The sequence below is a fragment of the Hylaeus volcanicus genome, chromosome 5 (assembly GCF_026283585.1).
Source record: "Hylaeus volcanicus isolate JK05 chromosome 5, UHH_iyHylVolc1.0_haploid, whole genome shotgun sequence".
Taxonomy (NCBI): Eukaryota; Metazoa; Arthropoda; class Insecta; order Hymenoptera; family Colletidae; genus Hylaeus; species Hylaeus volcanicus.
The window spans coordinates 9,146,219-9,162,892 of record NC_071980.1 but is presented as its reverse complement, the minus strand read 5'-3'; the positions used below and the strand labels follow the sequence as shown (position 1 = coordinate 9,162,892).

At 30.0% G+C, this 16,674-nt stretch overlaps 4 protein-coding genes across 8 annotated transcripts; 1 reads left to right on the top strand and 3 right to left on the bottom strand.

Moving 5' to 3' along the window:
* Positions 1-142: 142 nt before the first annotated feature.
* On the bottom strand, positions 143-1,812 carry LOC128876458 (uncharacterized). 4 transcript variants are annotated; one of them, XM_054122863.1, is made up of 5 exons: positions 1,181-1,812; positions 822-1,024; positions 633-756; positions 353-554; positions 143-260 (listed from the first exon to the last, which is right to left on the bottom strand). In XM_054122863.1, exons 1-5 carry the CDS (start codon positions 1,232-1,234, stop codon positions 226-228), a joined length of 618 nt encoding a protein of 205 aa, XP_053978838.1. In that variant the 5' UTR covers positions 1,235-1,812; the 3' UTR covers positions 143-225. The 4 variants fall into 4 exon arrangements, with proteins under 4 accessions (XP_053978838.1, XP_053978836.1, XP_053978837.1 ...); XM_054122861.1 differs by having other exon boundaries at positions 143-554; positions 1,181-1,252; positions 1,345-1,812; XM_054122862.1 differs by having other exon boundaries at positions 143-554; positions 1,181-1,252; positions 1,408-1,812.
* Positions 1,813-1,930: 118 nt separating this feature from the next.
* On the bottom strand, positions 1,931-7,853 carry LOC128876457 (hypoxia up-regulated protein 1). Of its 2 annotated transcripts, none has more exons than XM_054122858.1 (9): positions 7,694-7,853; positions 6,992-7,129; positions 5,971-6,931; positions 5,618-5,880; positions 5,397-5,530; positions 5,085-5,323; positions 4,442-4,730; positions 3,921-4,350; positions 1,931-3,827 (listed from the first exon to the last, which is right to left on the bottom strand). In XM_054122858.1, exons 2-9 carry the CDS (start codon positions 7,127-7,129, stop codon positions 3,408-3,410), a joined length of 2,874 nt encoding a protein of 957 aa, XP_053978833.1. In that variant the 5' UTR covers positions 7,694-7,853; the 3' UTR covers positions 1,931-3,407. The 2 variants fall into 2 exon arrangements, with proteins under 2 accessions (XP_053978833.1, XP_053978834.1); XM_054122859.1 differs by having other exon boundaries at positions 5,130-5,323.
* Positions 7,854-8,333: 480 nt separating this feature from the next.
* LOC128876459 (transmembrane protein 50A) lies at positions 8,334-9,945 on the bottom strand. The gene is made up of 4 exons (XM_054122864.1): positions 9,604-9,945; positions 9,208-9,314; positions 8,964-9,124; positions 8,334-8,897 (listed from the first exon to the last, which is right to left on the bottom strand). Exons 1-4 carry the CDS (start codon positions 9,700-9,702, stop codon positions 8,797-8,799), a joined length of 468 nt encoding a protein of 155 aa, XP_053978839.1. The 5' UTR covers positions 9,703-9,945; the 3' UTR covers positions 8,334-8,796.
* A 1,812-nt stretch (positions 9,946-11,757) lies between these two features.
* LOC128876225 (DCN1-like protein) lies at positions 11,758-14,276 on the top strand. Its single transcript, XM_054122405.1, has 5 exons — positions 11,758-11,864; positions 12,408-12,621; positions 12,716-12,884; positions 12,975-13,188; positions 13,311-14,276. The coding sequence occupies exons 1-5, from the start codon at positions 11,862-11,864 to the stop codon at positions 13,473-13,475; spliced, it is 765 nt and encodes a 254-aa protein (XP_053978380.1). The 5' UTR covers positions 11,758-11,861; the 3' UTR covers positions 13,476-14,276.
* The last annotated feature ends 2,398 nt before the right edge of the window (positions 14,277-16,674 follow it).

Here is a 16,674-nt window from a genome sequence, read left to right as displayed (position 1 = left end):
TTGCTGTCTTTTAAATTAGCTATACGTCAACCAGTCCTTTATTTTGTTATGCTCTATAGCCCATTTGTTACTTTCATGCTTTGAAAGTTTATTTAATGCAAATAAGTTCATTAAAGATAGAAATAATAAAATGAGAAGATACTCTATTTTCAATATCAAATATTTATTATATAAACAGATATAAATATCTTTCAAACAATGAACACACAGATACGTCTGTTCACATTAATCAGAGGATTCATTACTATTTGTTTTATTTGCTGAAATGTTAAAACAGAACAAAAGGTTATCACAAACCAGATCATCTATAAAATTTAATTTGCTTTAAATCTAATGATTATAATGTACTCACAATTTCTAATGCATTGTTCTTGTATATCACAATATTCTTCTTCGAGTATTGCAATAAGATCAACTTCTGTTTTTATACGTTTTAATACATCGTCGAGATGTTGAGAAAGACTGAATGACAAATTGTCCATTCCTGATAAATAACATAGATCTGAAACTGCTACTGCCAGATTTTGTACATATTGAATGTAACCTGTTAATTTCTGGTAGAAAAAGTATATTTTTAAATATTTTTTATAATTGTAGTACATTGATATAAATTTATTTTTATTTTGTCTTACATTTAATTTTTCCTTTTTACTCTGTACTTGCGATCTTATTTCGATTATCGAGTCCCAATGTTCATCGGTACAATTAAATTCCAAAGAATCCCTCAAGAGAGAAATCAATAAACTTAACAAATTTCTGAAAAATAGTTTTAACCGTTATTGGGAATATAACTGTTATTTCTAGCAACATACAAATCTTACTTATACTCGGTACTTGTTCTCATTACTGCCATATATGTAATAGTTAATGTTTGACTTGCATTATTTATAGAATCTATCGTGGATTGTTCTATCATATATTCAATAGTTAATTTTTTAATATCAGGAGGTTCAAGATTTAATTTATCATCAGCCATAGGTTTCTTACTTTCAGAGTGATTGTTAAACACAAAACTTGTAGCATACTGTAAAATAAAAATAATATTAATTTTATAAATGATGCTTTACATACATTTATTAACGTGAATTAAATTCTAAACAGTTTTTCCAAATATAATATTTGTTTTATATTAATTTTATCATATAAGATTGCAATATTTCTTAATTAAAATGAAGTTTACCATAACAGGACCAACTCTCTTCAACAGTGTTCGAAAAGCTTGACACAGAAACATGATTTATAACAAATGTCACTGTAAATTGTTAAACGTGAATATTATAAAACAAAATCATTGATGATACGTTTAAAATATGATCTGCTATCTATGTAACTGATTTGATTTACTTGAAGTCAGAAAGTAAGTTCTGATTCACACATTAGCAATCGTAGTACGTATTATTTTCGTACATTTAAAAATTAAATAAAATAATACGGAAGTTTCGGTGAAATAAATGGTTTTGTATTTGTTTACAAAATGTATGATGTTTTACTCATGCCCTTGACTTAACTACGACACCAGAGCTATCTGGTCGCACGATATAGAATTACTTTGAAAAATTCAAAATATGTACATATACATAACTGAATATGCATCGTATATATTCAATTTTAAAGATATTAATAATTTATACGAATATAAAATATGTTCTTTAAATTTATTGCAATCATTGTAAATAATTTATTTACACAGTGATCATTTGGAGATATCCTGAAATTCATATAAACCGAAATATCAAAATTCTAAATAATGCATTGAAAAAAATTGAAAGTAAAAGTAATGTATAATTAATTTTCATTAAATCAAAGGTATATAAAAAATCTATATAAAATTTATCTTCAATTTCAAATTTCAATTTGTCTCATTCAACTAATATTAAAACAACTTATTTATCAAATACATAAACCATATGAAAGTAAAACATCCCAGTGATAATGTATATAAATATACAAATGTCTATTTTCTTCGTAATACGTATATGAAACATACATAAATAATAATATTAATGCTGTCTTAAATAGTATGTTAAAATAAATATGCAATTATAAATTAATTTATTTCATCAGCCTAAAGCTGTTCTAATTGCAGGAAGACATGTTTATAAAATAAATTACACATGTTTTTCTTGTAAACATAAAGTTTAACATGAAATGTACAAATTAAAAATTGCATTGATTTTTGTTAGTTTTATCAAGATCTTACACACTGTTTTATTCACCCAAAATGATAAATAACATAATGAAAGGTTTTAAATTACATCTGTATTCGTTGGAATGATTAGATTTAATTCATATCGAATGCTTAAGTAGAAGCAATTGTTTGCGAGCAAGTTGCAAATCTTTTTAAATAAATTACATTACCAGACATTGGTTTACCTTGCTCTGTGCAAATCTTTACAGACTATTTGTTTCGTCATTAAATTCAATACATGACCATTGTATCATAAAATAAATTAAATCTATGACACAATGGGGTATGCATAGAGCGCATCGAAGTTAGGCATTTTTTTTAGCAAAGATTAATTAATTAGAAATGTAAAAAAAAAATGAATAAAATCTTAATCTCCTCATGATACAAACACTGACATATATGTTGTGTGTAATTATTATGCTCGATGTAGATATCTGTAAAAAATCATTGTTTAAGCTATAGCATAGAATATGTCTAAGACTATAGTATCAAGAAGTATCACAATTAAATATTATATTTGTAATAGACGAAGTCCGGCCAAGTAGAATGTTTTATCACTTGTAAATAACGACGTCACGCGAATAAGGAATTTATTCGACTATAAAATGTAGTACCGTGTGTTATACAATTATTTTCAAAATTGTTCAGCAATTTTCATATTAATGTATATCAGACCTGGCCAACTGGTCTTCTTACAATGTCTGACGCCAGTCATTGTTCCTAAGAAACAACTTTGAGTAAGTGAAGTTACAGCAGAAAATGACAGATGGAGATCAACTGCAACAGGATTTAAGCATACTTGTCAATCATCAGCAATTTCTGGTCCAGCAAATACATTTATAGAATGTGCAGGCCTGTCTTGATATAGATAGAACTTTGAAGCCTGTAACTACTTGGCACTTAAAGCACAAATCTTTTATAAACAATACATGATCGGTTTTACTTTTGTATTCGAAATGCTGCGAGATACTAGTTCTATTACTTTCTGGTATGATGAACGAACGAATTATTCTTATAATCATGTGCAATTAAATACGATAACACTTCAGTATTCACATTCGCGAAATAATTCAACCACGATAACACAATTTCTTGAATTTGATTTAGGTTTATAAATACATTTATAAACCTGTCCTACAACATAATAAATTGCCTAACTTATTAACCGAAACGGGATCGATCAATAACAAAAGTCACACGTTTTTACGTAAACTTTTTTTTAAAGTTCTTGGTGTGCCTCTTCCTCTTGAGTACTTTTGTGACTCGATCGATCTTCGTTATTTTCTGGTATTACAATCGAATCTTCCGAGGTATTCAACTCTACTGGCTTTTGTGTGTGTGTACTTGATTCATCGGTTGTACTTTCTTCCGGAAGTTTCACCGTTTCAGAATCACTAGCTGATTTAGGAACAGTCTCTGATTCCGGTCCTTCTTTTGTCTCTGTTGCGTTTTCGTTTGTGCTCTCTGTCTGATTCGTAGTAGCCTCTTGATTTGGTGTCCAAACTTTTAATTTGTTTATAACATACTTCACTTCTCTATCGAGCACAGCCATTGTATTTGCAATGTCCCGAACTTTATATTTCACAGGATCGTGCAAAGACGTCCCAGCGAAAGATTTCACAACGTTATCATAATATTCCTATAAATTAAAGTAATTAAACATTATGCGATCGTTAAATAAAAAAGATGAAAATTAAATAAATTGCTGTTAAACGTAAAGACAATAATTTACCTGAGTTTCCTTGATTACTTTCTCTAATTGATCAAGCTTTACTTGAATGTAATTATCGCCTGTTAAACTCAAATTACGCATATTGTTCAAAAGTGTTTTACTTGCATTCAATGCGGATGTCATGCCTTTCAATACTTCTGGGCGTTCTCTGTGTTCATAGACACGTTCATACATATCCTTGGTCATTTTATGAAGTTCTGATAATTTTTGTTCGTATACTTCTGCAGTTGCGGTAAATCCATCTTCGTACAACCAATCAGAAATTTCAGAACACGCTTTTAATATATTTTCTGCTTCTTGAGCAGTAGCTGCAGCAGCATATTCTTCAGATTCTAATCTTTGTTGAGCGTCAATAATAAATGTTTCTAAATTGTTTAAAGCTGTTTCACGTTTCATTTTCTCGAAATCATATACATCTAACTGATGTAATCTATAATTGTCATGTAATATTCTCATTAGAATGTAAACGGTGTACTTCCTATACATACAAAACAATTATGTAATTACTTTTATTTACTTACTTTTCGCGAGAAACGGTAAGTTTATCTCCAGAAAGGATCTGTGGTCCTAATTTGTCTTCAATGGCTTTAATAGGTTCTTTAATCGTTACAATCGTAGCTTTTTTTTCTTTCTCCGTTTTCTCAGTTTTATTTGCCACTTTATCCTCGGTGACTGTACTTTCATTTTTTTTCTTAGTCTTATCATCTGCTTCTTTTTGCATTTCAGGGTACTCCGATTCCTCATGAACTGGTTTTACATCTTCCTTCAAATTTTCGACGACTTTCGCTTCTTTATCTTTATCTTCGGAACCTGAAATTAAAAAATTGCATAATGTAAATTTTCATAAAAAACAATGAGAGAAAAAGTAAACAAAATGTCATCTAGAAAAAGGAGTAATTCACTTTTTTTTAAAAGTGTAATTTAATTTGTTTCTGCATTATTATATTTGATATTTTATTTATAAATGCTTGCAAAAAATCGATTCTACAAGTTTATTCATAATTTCCAAGCTACTGCATGTTTCAATACAGTAGCATGTTTTCTTGATTAACCATCTGCAGAACATACTAATAAAATTTATCATAAAAAACAAGAAATTATTGTTTAAGAAAACCCAAATTAGTCAAACAATGTATCATTTTTTGCAAAGCATTCAGCACAAACCTGCAAAAAGTTTACTAATAGTTGAGCCAAGTATTGAGAAAGTACCCTCTTCTTCATCAGGTGTTGGGCTTGACTTTTCTGATACCAGTTCTACATTCACCAAATTAAGTATACCACTCTCATCCATAGCAAAATGTGCTTTAATGCCCTTGCTTTCTGCTCCATCTTTAGTGTGTTTGTCCAGAGCTTCGGCTACTCCAGTTAAAGTTATAGTGGATATATTTAAGTTACCAATAGCACTAAAATAGAAGAAATCCAATGTTAATAAATACAAATATTATGTAGCAAACAATAACTGTATCAAATACTTACGCAACTTCATTAGCAGGTAAATAGTCCAGTTCAGCATAATTAATATGGAATTGGAAATTTTCTGCATATTTATTAAATGTGATGATTTTTTTTTGTGGGTAAGGATTCATTTTGCTAAACAATGACTTTTTAATCTACAATATAACATATTTTTTGTAAAAATGTTGACCTGTATCTGCAAAGATTATTCAGTAACACGGAATATAAAAACAAAAGCTTACTAGTTTTACTTTATTATCGACAATTCTGTCGAAAGTGATTTGTATGGGAAATAGTACTGCATCTTTGGTAACGAACTTCTTTACTTTGAAACCTTTACTAAGCTCTGCAGCTTTATACACTGCTCCTAATGCAGCTGCCTCATCCATGTTGATATTTTTGGAGAGTTCAACTGTTAAATACTGACTTAAATGTTCCTGTATCTTTGGCATTCTGGTTCCTGCTCCTACCAATACTACTTGAGATATAACATCTAATGTTAAACCTAAAAGATTTATATAATCAATTTAGAATGATCATATAGAAACAATATTTACGCGTAAAGTTAAGTAAAATTTCAATTCTTTCTTTATACCTGATGTTTTTAAAGCAATCTTAATGGGATCAGCAACTCGCTCAAATAAATCTGAACAAAGTTGTTCTACCTTTTCTCTGGAAACTTGCACTTTGAAATCATGTTCATCTACCAGTCCCTCAATTTGAGCATAATGATCGGTATTTGCACTCAGAACATTTTTAACACGCCCAGCTTCTTTAAAAAGTTTTGCCATTGCTCGTGGGTTAGTAAATACAGAAGTTGATGTTTTATTTAAAGCATCAAATTCTTTTGCCAAGTGATGCTGCAATCTAAGTTGCACTTCTAGCCCTCCCAAAGTACGATCATAACCCACACCTAGAACAGTGACGTGTGGATTGGTTTCAACAAATCCCTTCTCCTTTGTTTTCACATTCTGATAACTGACAACAGTTGCAGTTGTACTACTGGCTCCCATGTCATAGAACATCACGTAATGGGCAGTGTCATTTATTTCTTTACTTCGAAAAATTCCATAATTCAATGCAATGGCAGTATAATCGTTAATAAGTTGTAGAACTTTAATTCCAGCTAGATCTGCTGCTTGCATAAGTGATCTTCTTTCAATTTGATTAAAATATCCTGGAACAGTTATCACTGCTTCAGTGATCTTTTGACCAGCTGAATTTTCTGCAAATTCTTTTCCCTTGTGCAAAATTTGTGCAATTAATTCTTCTGGTGTATACGTAGTATTTTTGTCCAGTCTAAATGCAATTGTGTTCCTTTCATCATCAGAAATTATATCGTAATAGGGAAATCTTTTCATGTAGAGTTGTACCATAGGATTATTTATGGATTTTCCTAGAAGATCTAATATGTAAGAAAAACTATTTTGCGGTGATCTGATTGCTACAACTTGAGCATCTTCTCCAAAACTTCTCTCCCCATTTCGAAATGCAATGATAGCAGGTGTTTTCCTCTTTGACTCCTTGTTAAGAGCAATTTCCATAGGAACACCAAGCTGCATAAACAAATATTTATTATTATTAATGAAATAGATCGTTATATAATTTTTACTTACCGAAACAATGGCAACTTTCATTGACTCGCTGCCAATGTCGATACTCATAACAGCAACACCATTGCTACTACCAATAAAAGTAGTAATAGTAATCACTAGTAACCAAATAATGGACATTTTTAATTCACTCAGCTTCATCTATAATTAAAAATAAATAGATGTATATAATAATTTTTGCTTAATAGATTTAAAAATATATATTTTATACTATACTTTCTACTTTTTTAATTTAAACCCAAGTATTATCAATTAATGAAACATTTGTAGCACAATAATTAAGAAAACTAACAGTATTTTTCAGCAATTTCGTGTAAATGCTGTATGAAGAAAGATTCCAATAGCATTTCCGGATTACTACGATTTAAAGAAGAATATCCTAGGAGTGGCGAACATAGATATAAAATTCCTTATGGAAACGAAAATATCGTATTTAGTACTTTGTTGTGTGCTATTTGAACAAATTTTCAAACTGAACAGTAAAGTAAACAGAAAATTTGACAAATACAAATTAATAATTATTGGATGATACGCAAAAATTCTGTTTAGAAAATAATTTTCATTCACGAAAACCACTCGTAGACACAGCGAATAATCTTTTGATAGCACGAGGATTTCTATGACTTGTCAAACTTGGTTATGGAAGCCGGATATCTGAGTAAAAATTTTAAATGACGGTGTTAAATACTTTCGAACGTTACTTACATTTTGCGACTGTCCTAAACAACTGAAGCGAACGATAAACGAACAACTGCTTTTAAACTATTAGGCATGAATGCACATTAGTTTCAATCCTTTATTAAAGTAAGAAAACACACAACGAACTCCTAATAATGTTCGTCAAACTGAACAAGAACCATGTGTTTGTGTGGCACAAGGTGATTGGTAAAATAAGATGGAAGAAAACACTCATATTGGTCCGCGTTGGCAAATCAGAACCAATGAAGAGTCATTTCATCCCTACTTTAAAAAATAAATCCTTCAAATTTAAACGATCACTAATTCCGATAAAAAAATTGTATATTCTATTTTATTTACCTAAACGTATTAAAATTTCTTAAACACCATATAACCTGAATTATTTTTGGATTTCGACAAAATTATGTAATAGGCCATGGACAAAACATCGATAATGAGATATGTACATAAACTTTGAACACACAAAATTGAATCTCGTTAGAGTTGCACTGAATTATAGAGAATTAACACATCCGATGCAAATGTAAAAATCAGGACTTTCGCCAGGAAGGATACGCATTTGATAAATAAAAAAACAAGTTCACAAGTAAAAGCAATTACAATTTATTTTGAAAATTGGAATACATTACTTTCAGTCAAACAGTCATACAAATAAATGCAAAATTTATTGAATATGTTATTAGTACATTATTGTAACAAACACTATGTACTTACGTATTTATTAAAACGAAAATTTTTAATTCAACTATTTCTTATATGCTTTATAATAAAAAGATTATCACAAAACAAAAAACTATGATTTATTATGTTGACTACTTATAATCGAAGAATATGATACTTATGTTTTATTGTACACAGTGATTATATGAATTCAAAATGATTTACTATGGATAAGTAAGCATTTCAACAAGTACCCATCTATTAATAAAATGTAAATAAAAACAATAAAGTTGCTTCATTTTCCTATGAACCAATTCAGTTGACACATACTGCGATATTTATAATTGTTCACTCCTTGGTTTCAAGTGCTTTGATTTAAAGCCTAGTAGAACCAGGAGATTTTGTGCAAAAAGGAAAAAACATTTAGAATGTACAAATATCGATTGCTTTCATAGCTCTTCGACTCTGCCAAATTTATATGTAAGCGAGGCTAAAAAGATGAATGTATTCTGTAAAAATAGTCCTACGCCAGGCCAATAATGTTTTGGTTCTAAAAAAAAACAAAATTAACAATATTTAATACTTGCTAATATTTAACTATAAATAATATACAGACCTGCAGCTACAAAATCTACAAACAAAATCCAACAAGCTGCAATTACTTCAGAAAATCCCATTACAAATCCAAGAAATAACCATCCTCTTGCACCTCTAGATCCTAATAGTTCACCACTAAATACATCACCTCTTATCTGTGCATTTGAAACCGAATTCACCCTAAAATAAAAAGTCAATCATTATCAAATAATATATAAGTTAATATATACCAAAATATTACTACAATAGGAATATTAATTTACATAACAAGAGAAATAGTTCCAAATACTCCACACACATGATACTGATTTAACATTTCGCTAGGATACTTAGCATGAGCATCAATCATCAACCACCATCCAACGGAAAACTGAAAGTAAATAATTTCTTTGTATATTTGCCGTTTCCGCATTATTATGTACATCATTAAATCCATCTAAATTCAAATTATGAAGGTAGGTAAATTGTAATCAAAATCATACTATATTATTTGCAACTATAAAAAAGTGCAAATAAGTAACAACCGGATTAAACTGATTTTATTGGAAACAAGTTACGCAAATCGGCATTAATTACATCTACGATTAGATTTTTAAAAATTAGGTCGTCATGTAATATGTCAGTGTCACATTCAAAGCAATGTAAACTACAGTGTTTACCAATGTTCCGGCCAACATAGACACTAATACATTTCGTTTATCGCCTATTTCGAACCATACACATGTCGAGTATCGTAAACTTTCCAAACAAGACGTCATTGTTCAGAGTTCTCAATAAAACAACACGGAATAAAGTTTTACGCTTAAACAGCTAACCTAAAAATAAAGAGAACAACCACAACTACGAATTGCGACAAAACTGGACAAAACCATGGACGATGGTACAATCGAGGGACACGGCATGAAAAATAACGAGGGTGGAGAACTCCTATCAAAATGTAGGGTCCGCGAATGGCGCTTCGGTCTACTTTATATTAATAATCCTCAACCTAGAGGATCTAGTAACTCATTAGCAGATTAGTCCTGAGACAAACTTTGGGACGCCACGTACCAACTGCAGAAGAACTAAAAGAGTGCAAACAGCGGCTAATTAAAAATGCTTTAAATGATTTTAAAGAAAGTATACAAGAGAAAGACAGACGCAGTCTAAAGGATTCCCGCTATTTCAAAAATTATATTTTATATAATAAATTGTTCATTATGTGTCATATACTATAGACTTTTATAATAATAAAAGCATCAACATGCGTTGATTTTAATTTTAAGTCACCATATTTTCATTTATTTGTAAACGAGAACGATTGCAGCCATTAGCTCATATTACTTGGTATGCAATTGATAATGTCATCAGCCCCTTACTGGCGATGTGCAGTTAGCAATTACATACTTCAAATAATATAGAGGGCCCAGGTCTCATCACGTGGAGGTTATATGGAGACCCAAAAAAAATTTGGTGGACAAGACAAAAACCACATCCTAGCCACACTTCCTTAATCTAGTTTTTGTACCCGCCACCCTGACATGCACTAATGAAAATAGAAAAAGAAATCATGCAACCAACAAGCCACTTGTGCAATAATCTAATTAATTAACACCACAAGTACCAAGAGAAATGCATACATATTACACAAAGACTCTATGCAATAATCTATGTAGTACTACATCTGTGATAGGAAAGGGAGATGGGGAAAATACATTGATCCATGTAATTAGTTTACCGTTTGTCTGTCTTGTCGTTAAATACTAACTGTTTCTAGCAAGTTGAGCGCTCAAATTTAAATATTATATATAATAACCTAATACATAACGGCTAATATGTATAGTTAAACATATAGTTATAGTTATAGTTAGTCAAATAGTTAATTGACTCTATCATCATCATCATTATCGTATTACTGATAAGATAGTAATTTTGTAATATATATAAAATAGGTAACTAGGAAAAATATTATGGTTCATAACAGTGAAACAATTCAACCTTATGTTAAATAAAATATACCCGATATGATTAGACATTATACATAGCAGTATTTCTTTCTATCGTCGAATAGTCCATTCAAAATTCACCACAGTCGCCTGGAACAGAATAAAAGTATATTATTCTCTATTCTTCAAATATAAAAAAAAATCCATAGATGGTTTTCTTCTTCTGATGTTGTCCTAGCTAAAAATATGCAGTTACCTCAAAACGGACGCGATTTATCAAACGCAACACTAATAGCAAACGCGATTGATAGTTACTCGCAACACTACCCTGAAAGAAAACGCGAAAAGTACTAATCAAAAGAAATCGCGAGGTGCATCATTATTCGAAACACTAATCTATTAAGTATAAAAAGAACAAATCGCGTGCACCAAGTAATACGAATCCCTAATTAAAAATCCAGCGCAACCATCTCAAGAATCATAGTGGCAGCCACTTTGGCTGCTTGGTGATTCCTCAAGTGATGATGGTGTCAAATTTTGGGCTTTTCATATGACGAAATACTAATTCAAAACGCGTGAATTTACAACAAATCGGTCGCGATTTATTTATGCGCAAGATAAAAGCTTATGCAATTTCATGGATGATCGTTCGTGGACTAATACTTATGGAACTGTTCTCTTGTTTCGTAATAACTTCAACGTTGTCGTTTTCTTATGACATTCCTATATCAATGCCATCCGACGGCAAATCAAATTTCACTCGAGATCTCAAGGTTAAATACGTAGCTTAGAAAATTACATGTAAATCTTTTAAATAACCCGCGGTATTGTCCTCGAAATTGCTTCTCTTTAGCAACGTCTGGTGGCATTGCTTGTAGTCTAGTTAGTGTATTTGCATTTCTCGGAGCTTTTGCAGAACATGCGCATGTTCATGTCAAGTGCAGTGCAAAGGAAATAATATTTTGGCTTTCGGGGGCCTAAAATTAGCTAAAATGGTGAGCTCTTGATGACTTTAGTTATCATGCTAAAGAAATGTTGTTCACGCTTTGATGTAAACAACGAACGCTTTAATCGATTGAAATATTAACGACAACGTAACAAAAGTATTGAAATAACCTATCGGGATTTAACGTTTATGTTCTCTTTTGCACAAAATACCAATAAATTCCATAGCATACCTTCTAGGTAACGACATTGAAAAATAACGTGTGAGATTCTTCTCGCTTGTCTGTAAGGAATTGCTTTAACATTTGCAAGTTTCTAACTTGTAAGGTATTCTTTCAATGGGATCTTATGCAAAGTATTGTAGTTGTTGCACACGTAACGAAATCTTGTTTATAAGCATTCGTTCAAGTCGACGACAGTGTTGTTAATGCTTTCAAATTCGAACTTTTATACATAAACACGTATGCTGAAATTTTCTGTTGAGAATGGTGTGGAATTTTATGTAATGATTAATGAGCTATGTTTTTGTTCCTTTATCATGTTAATAACAATAATTTATTGTAATCAAATGTTATTTTCGACTTCTATTACAGCATAAGTTAAAGTTTTCGCAAAGAGACAAAGTAAAAAAATTTATTACATTTACACACACCGGAGAACAAACAGCGATATATTGTTTATCACAGAACGATTGGAAGTTAGACCTGGCGAGTGATAATTATTTTCAAAATCCTGAGGCTTATTTTAAAGAACCAAGAATTTCAGTGGACAAAAAGAAATTAGAAATATTGTTTAGTCGATATCAAGGTAACCCAATACACGAATGTACAATTTTTATGTTTGAAGCTTGATTAATGTTTCTCTAATGTTTATAATACAATTTATTTGATAATTTAAACAGATCCAAACGAACCAGACAAGATTACCGCAGATGGAATAATGAAATTTTTGGATGACTTGGGTTTAAGTCCCGAGAGCAAAATAGTATTAATCATTGCATGGAAATTTCGAGCAGAAACACAATGTGAATTTACTAAAGATGAATTTATGAATGGGATGATGGATTTAGGGTAATTTAAAATATGCCTTTATCTTATTTTTAATTGAATAATATAAAGACTTTATTAATAATGTAATGCAATTTGAAATTTTTCTTTTAGTGTGGACAATATAGATAAATTAAAAGCTCGTTTAAGTAGTTTAGAAAATGAATTAAGAGATCCCCAGAAATTTAAAGATTTTTATCACTTTACATTCAATTATGCAAAAAATCCAGGACAGAAAGGTTTAGACCTTGATATGGCTATTACCTATTGGAACATTGTACTAGATGACAAATTCAAGTTCCTGCCATTATGGTGTCAATTTCTACAGGTTAGACATAATATAAATTAGGCACTTACATCATATAGTTATTAATTAGTTTCTATGAAAGCATGAATGAAACAACCAAAATTATTAATAACTACAACATAAAAATGGTTAATATTTTCTAGGAGCACCATAAGAGGTCAATCCCAAAAGATACATGGAATTTACTATTAGATTTTGCGCTTATGATTAATCCTGATATGAGTAATTATGATGAAGAGGGAGCCTGGCCTGTATTGATAGATGATTTTGTAGAGTGGGCTCAGCCTCGAGTTCGTCAGTCTCTCTAACATCTTATTACATTTTTAACTCCATGTGAAAAAAGCTTTATTTATTCAACTATAAAATCATATAATCAAGTTATACTTGATCATATTTTTCTGATGAAGCAACGTCATTTTACTTTGTGTACAGAATATATAGCAATGAGGCAAGAGTGTTATAATTATTTGAATCAATCATGCTGTATAATAACCCTATAATGTAAATTGCTTATAAACGAAAATTACTTTCATATAAAGTACGAATTTATATAAGATATGAAATTAGAGGGTCTATCAATATATAAGTAAAAATTACATTGATGTTAAAGGCTTGCAACACTATTATATGTTTAAATTTGCAATGTTAAACTTTCACCTGTACAAAGTAATATGATACATAATGAGTTTGCTGTTCGAAGAACAGTGTAGTAACAGTGGAAAATGTTGCTCAATTACCGATGGTATTTGCAAACATCAGAAAAAATCGTTTTTCGCGTTCCTTTTCAAGAATTTGGCTTCAAAAGGAAAAATGTATGAAAAATTCGTTTATACCTTTTTGTAGATAGTAATTTCTAGAAATTGCGTTATTAAAATTGTTACTAAATAAATTTTATGACACTTTACATAACACTTGTAATATATATACAAAAAAACACGGAAAGAAAAATCTGTATTTTAAACATAATGCAATTTCGGCACCGCTATACTTATTCTTTCACGGAAAGAAAAGAATTTGTTTTTATTTTATTAGCAAAGAAGAATATATTGTATTTCTGAGGTACTATAGATGTTAGGAAAAATAAATTAAGAATTTTTTACAAGTTTGAATTACGAGTTTCATTTATAATTGCAGTTTAAATGTATTTTTTCAATAATTTGAAAGATCGCGATTTAAAATTCTTCGAAGATATTTTGCATTAGTGTATCTAAAAAAAAACGAATTTTATATAGAAGACTTAATTGTGATAACAAATTTTTGGTTCGCATTACAAAGCATTGACTATTAATACTATCTTACATTTCATGATATCGTTTTAGTTCACAATACAATGTGTGATTAATGCTTGCAGAGTTTTTTTAGTACAGTACACATGAATGTGCAACACCACTAATCACTTTAATTTATATTTAATAAAAAGAGATTAAAGAATCATATATATATAACAGTTAAGAAATCAAAACATTATATCCATTTATATATACTGATATTCAAAGGTGCAAAGTAGGAAATTAACAAATATATTTCGTCCACAAAATTTGGATTATATTTTATAAAAATATTGAAATAGATAAGATGAAAAAGTTTCTGGATGATATATGCATTATTAAACAAATCCAACTAAATATCACAATTATGTTTACCCAATGTAAACAAATTCACAAACATATACATTAAATTCTATTTCATTGATATTGTTGCGCGAATAAATACAATTTTCAGATCCAAGCAACATTAGTTTTTAATAGTTTCAACATTGCATGAACAAAGAAAGAATTGTAATAGCTTTAAAAAGACATTGTACATAATGTAAATAAATCTATCAATTTTAATCACCAAGATAATGTTTGTTTGTATCAAAAGTTCCATAGTTATTAATATAATACCAGCAGTAAATATCTTTAAGTGAAATAGATCTAATCATAATAATAAAATAAATTTCTCACCTACATTTATGTTTTACTATGTTTTTTTTCAATTTATTTATATCATTTGTAAGATGTTTACATGTGCATGTATAAATTAGATTATCACATCGAACTATTTATGCTTTTTGCAATGATCGCCACAGGTGCATGAAGAACTACAGCCACAACATGCTGTATCATTTGGATATAAAAAAGCTAACTCATATTGATTCGCTTTTGCATTATAACATTTATTTAATATGTCTTCAATGTACCAGTCGCATAAAAGTTTCAACTTGTCTATAGTTGTCTACATTATTTGTTTATTATTAGTTTGATATGCATTACTGTTATTATTACTTAAGGATATAATATTTGACAGTATGTATTCAAAAATTATTTTACCATGGGTATTCATGAAGCCTTACCTGTGCAATAACTAATCCTCGATTTGGATTTGTAATTGAATTATGACTATGTGAGTCAAAAAAAGTTACCTAAAAGGAAAAATATTTCTTTTATTACGATTCTACTGCAAGCCTCGACGAATAACTTACCATGTAAGTATTTTCTTGAAATATAAATAATACTGTTCGACCACAAGTAATAAGAAGCATGAACAAATTTTTAGACCTTGGTGATGCATACCATTTGTGAAGAAAATTACTTATATGATGATACAGACCCCGTTCTAGTCTTTCATAAAATACTTGAAATGTCTGATATAAAAAATTTTATGGAAGTAATATTATAAAAATGTATTCGTAGAAATATATATGATAAATCTGTACCCATTCTGTTAATATACTTAATCTTTGGCCACCATGTCTTAATGCTTCCTCTGTACTGAGATATGGATGAGAAACTAATCCTGCCTTAACAATCCATGCATGGATAGCATTACCCTCTGCCATTGCCTCACCTACATGATCAGTAATTTCAGGGCATGTATCTACACTGTATACTAATAATCCCGTTTCAGATATTCGTTGTGCCACGAGGAGACAAATAAGAGTACATGCTTTACTAACTAAAGTAAAATTTAAATATAACCAAAGTCATAAGTATTACTTAACATAGTATGCTTAAGACAAATGTACAAAGACAAAATATCTGATTACTTTTTTGTCCTGGCGGATATCGACTTTGGGAAAAATCTTCATTATACCAATATACTGTGACGCCATTGTCAAAACATTCTCTTATATACGAAGGAAAATGAGAATCAGTCGATGACGATGACGATAAGGACATAACTTTATACAACCTTTTAAATAGTGTTATTTGTTACTCATAAATTTTGTGTTTGAAAGCATTTTTTTTAGTAATCTTGGTTTAATATATTCTTACAAAAATTTTACGTGTTTGGCTATTGAAAGCCATGAAGCTGGTTCAAGAATTAATTTTGTTCCATGTTCAAACAGATCAACTTATAGAAATTGCAATTAAGCATGCCTTCAGAGGCTGTAGCTACATTTGATTGTAGCTACAGTACGGGTTTAGCAATCCCGAAGTACTCGAGCTATAGGGGGCCCGGAGGGCCCCAACAGATTATTGGTATCAACACATACAGAAATTTTAATTAGTAGATTTATTATTT

Coding starts and splice junctions, on each gene's coding strand:
- LOC128876458 (XM_054122860.1), bottom strand. CDS start 1,234: ATGTTTCTGTGTCAAGCTTTTCGAACACTGTTGAAGAGAGTTGGTCCT. Junction 1,025..1,180: donor AGAGAGTTGGTCCTGTTATG/GTAAACTTCATT, acceptor TTTATTTTACAG/TATGCTACAAGTTTTGTGTT. Junction 757..821: donor AGAACAAGTACCGAGTATAA/GTAAGATTTGTA, acceptor ACTATTTTTCAG/AAATTTGTTAAGTTTATTGA.
- LOC128876459 (XM_054122864.1), bottom strand. CDS start 9,702: ATGACGTCTTGTTTGGAAAGTTTACGATACTCGACATGTGTATGGTTC. Junction 9,125..9,207: donor GGAACTATTTCTCTTGTTAT/GTAAATTAATAT, acceptor TTTTTATTTTAG/GGTGAATTCGGTTTCAAATG. Junction 8,898..8,963: donor TGTAGATTTTGTAGCTGCAG/GTCTGTATATTA, acceptor GTTTTTTTTTAG/AACCAAAACATTATTGGCCT.
- LOC128876225 (XM_054122405.1), top strand. Junction 12,885..12,974: donor AATGGGATGATGGATTTAGG/GTAATTTAAAAT, acceptor TTTTTCTTTTAG/TGTGGACAATATAGATAAAT. Junction 13,189..13,310: donor TATGGTGTCAATTTCTACAG/GTTAGACATAAT, acceptor AATATTTTCTAG/GAGCACCATAAGAGGTCAAT.
- LOC128876457 (XM_054122858.1), bottom strand. CDS start 7,129: ATGAAGCTGAGTGAATTAAAAATGTCCATTATTTGGTTACTAGTGATT. Junction 4,731..5,084: donor TATTAGTAAACTTTTTGCAG/GTTTGTGCTGAA, acceptor TTTTAATTTCAG/GTTCCGAAGATAAAGATAAA. Junction 3,828..3,920: donor AAGTAATCAAGGAAACTCAG/GTAAATTATTGT, acceptor TTTAATTTATAG/GAATATTATGATAACGTTGT.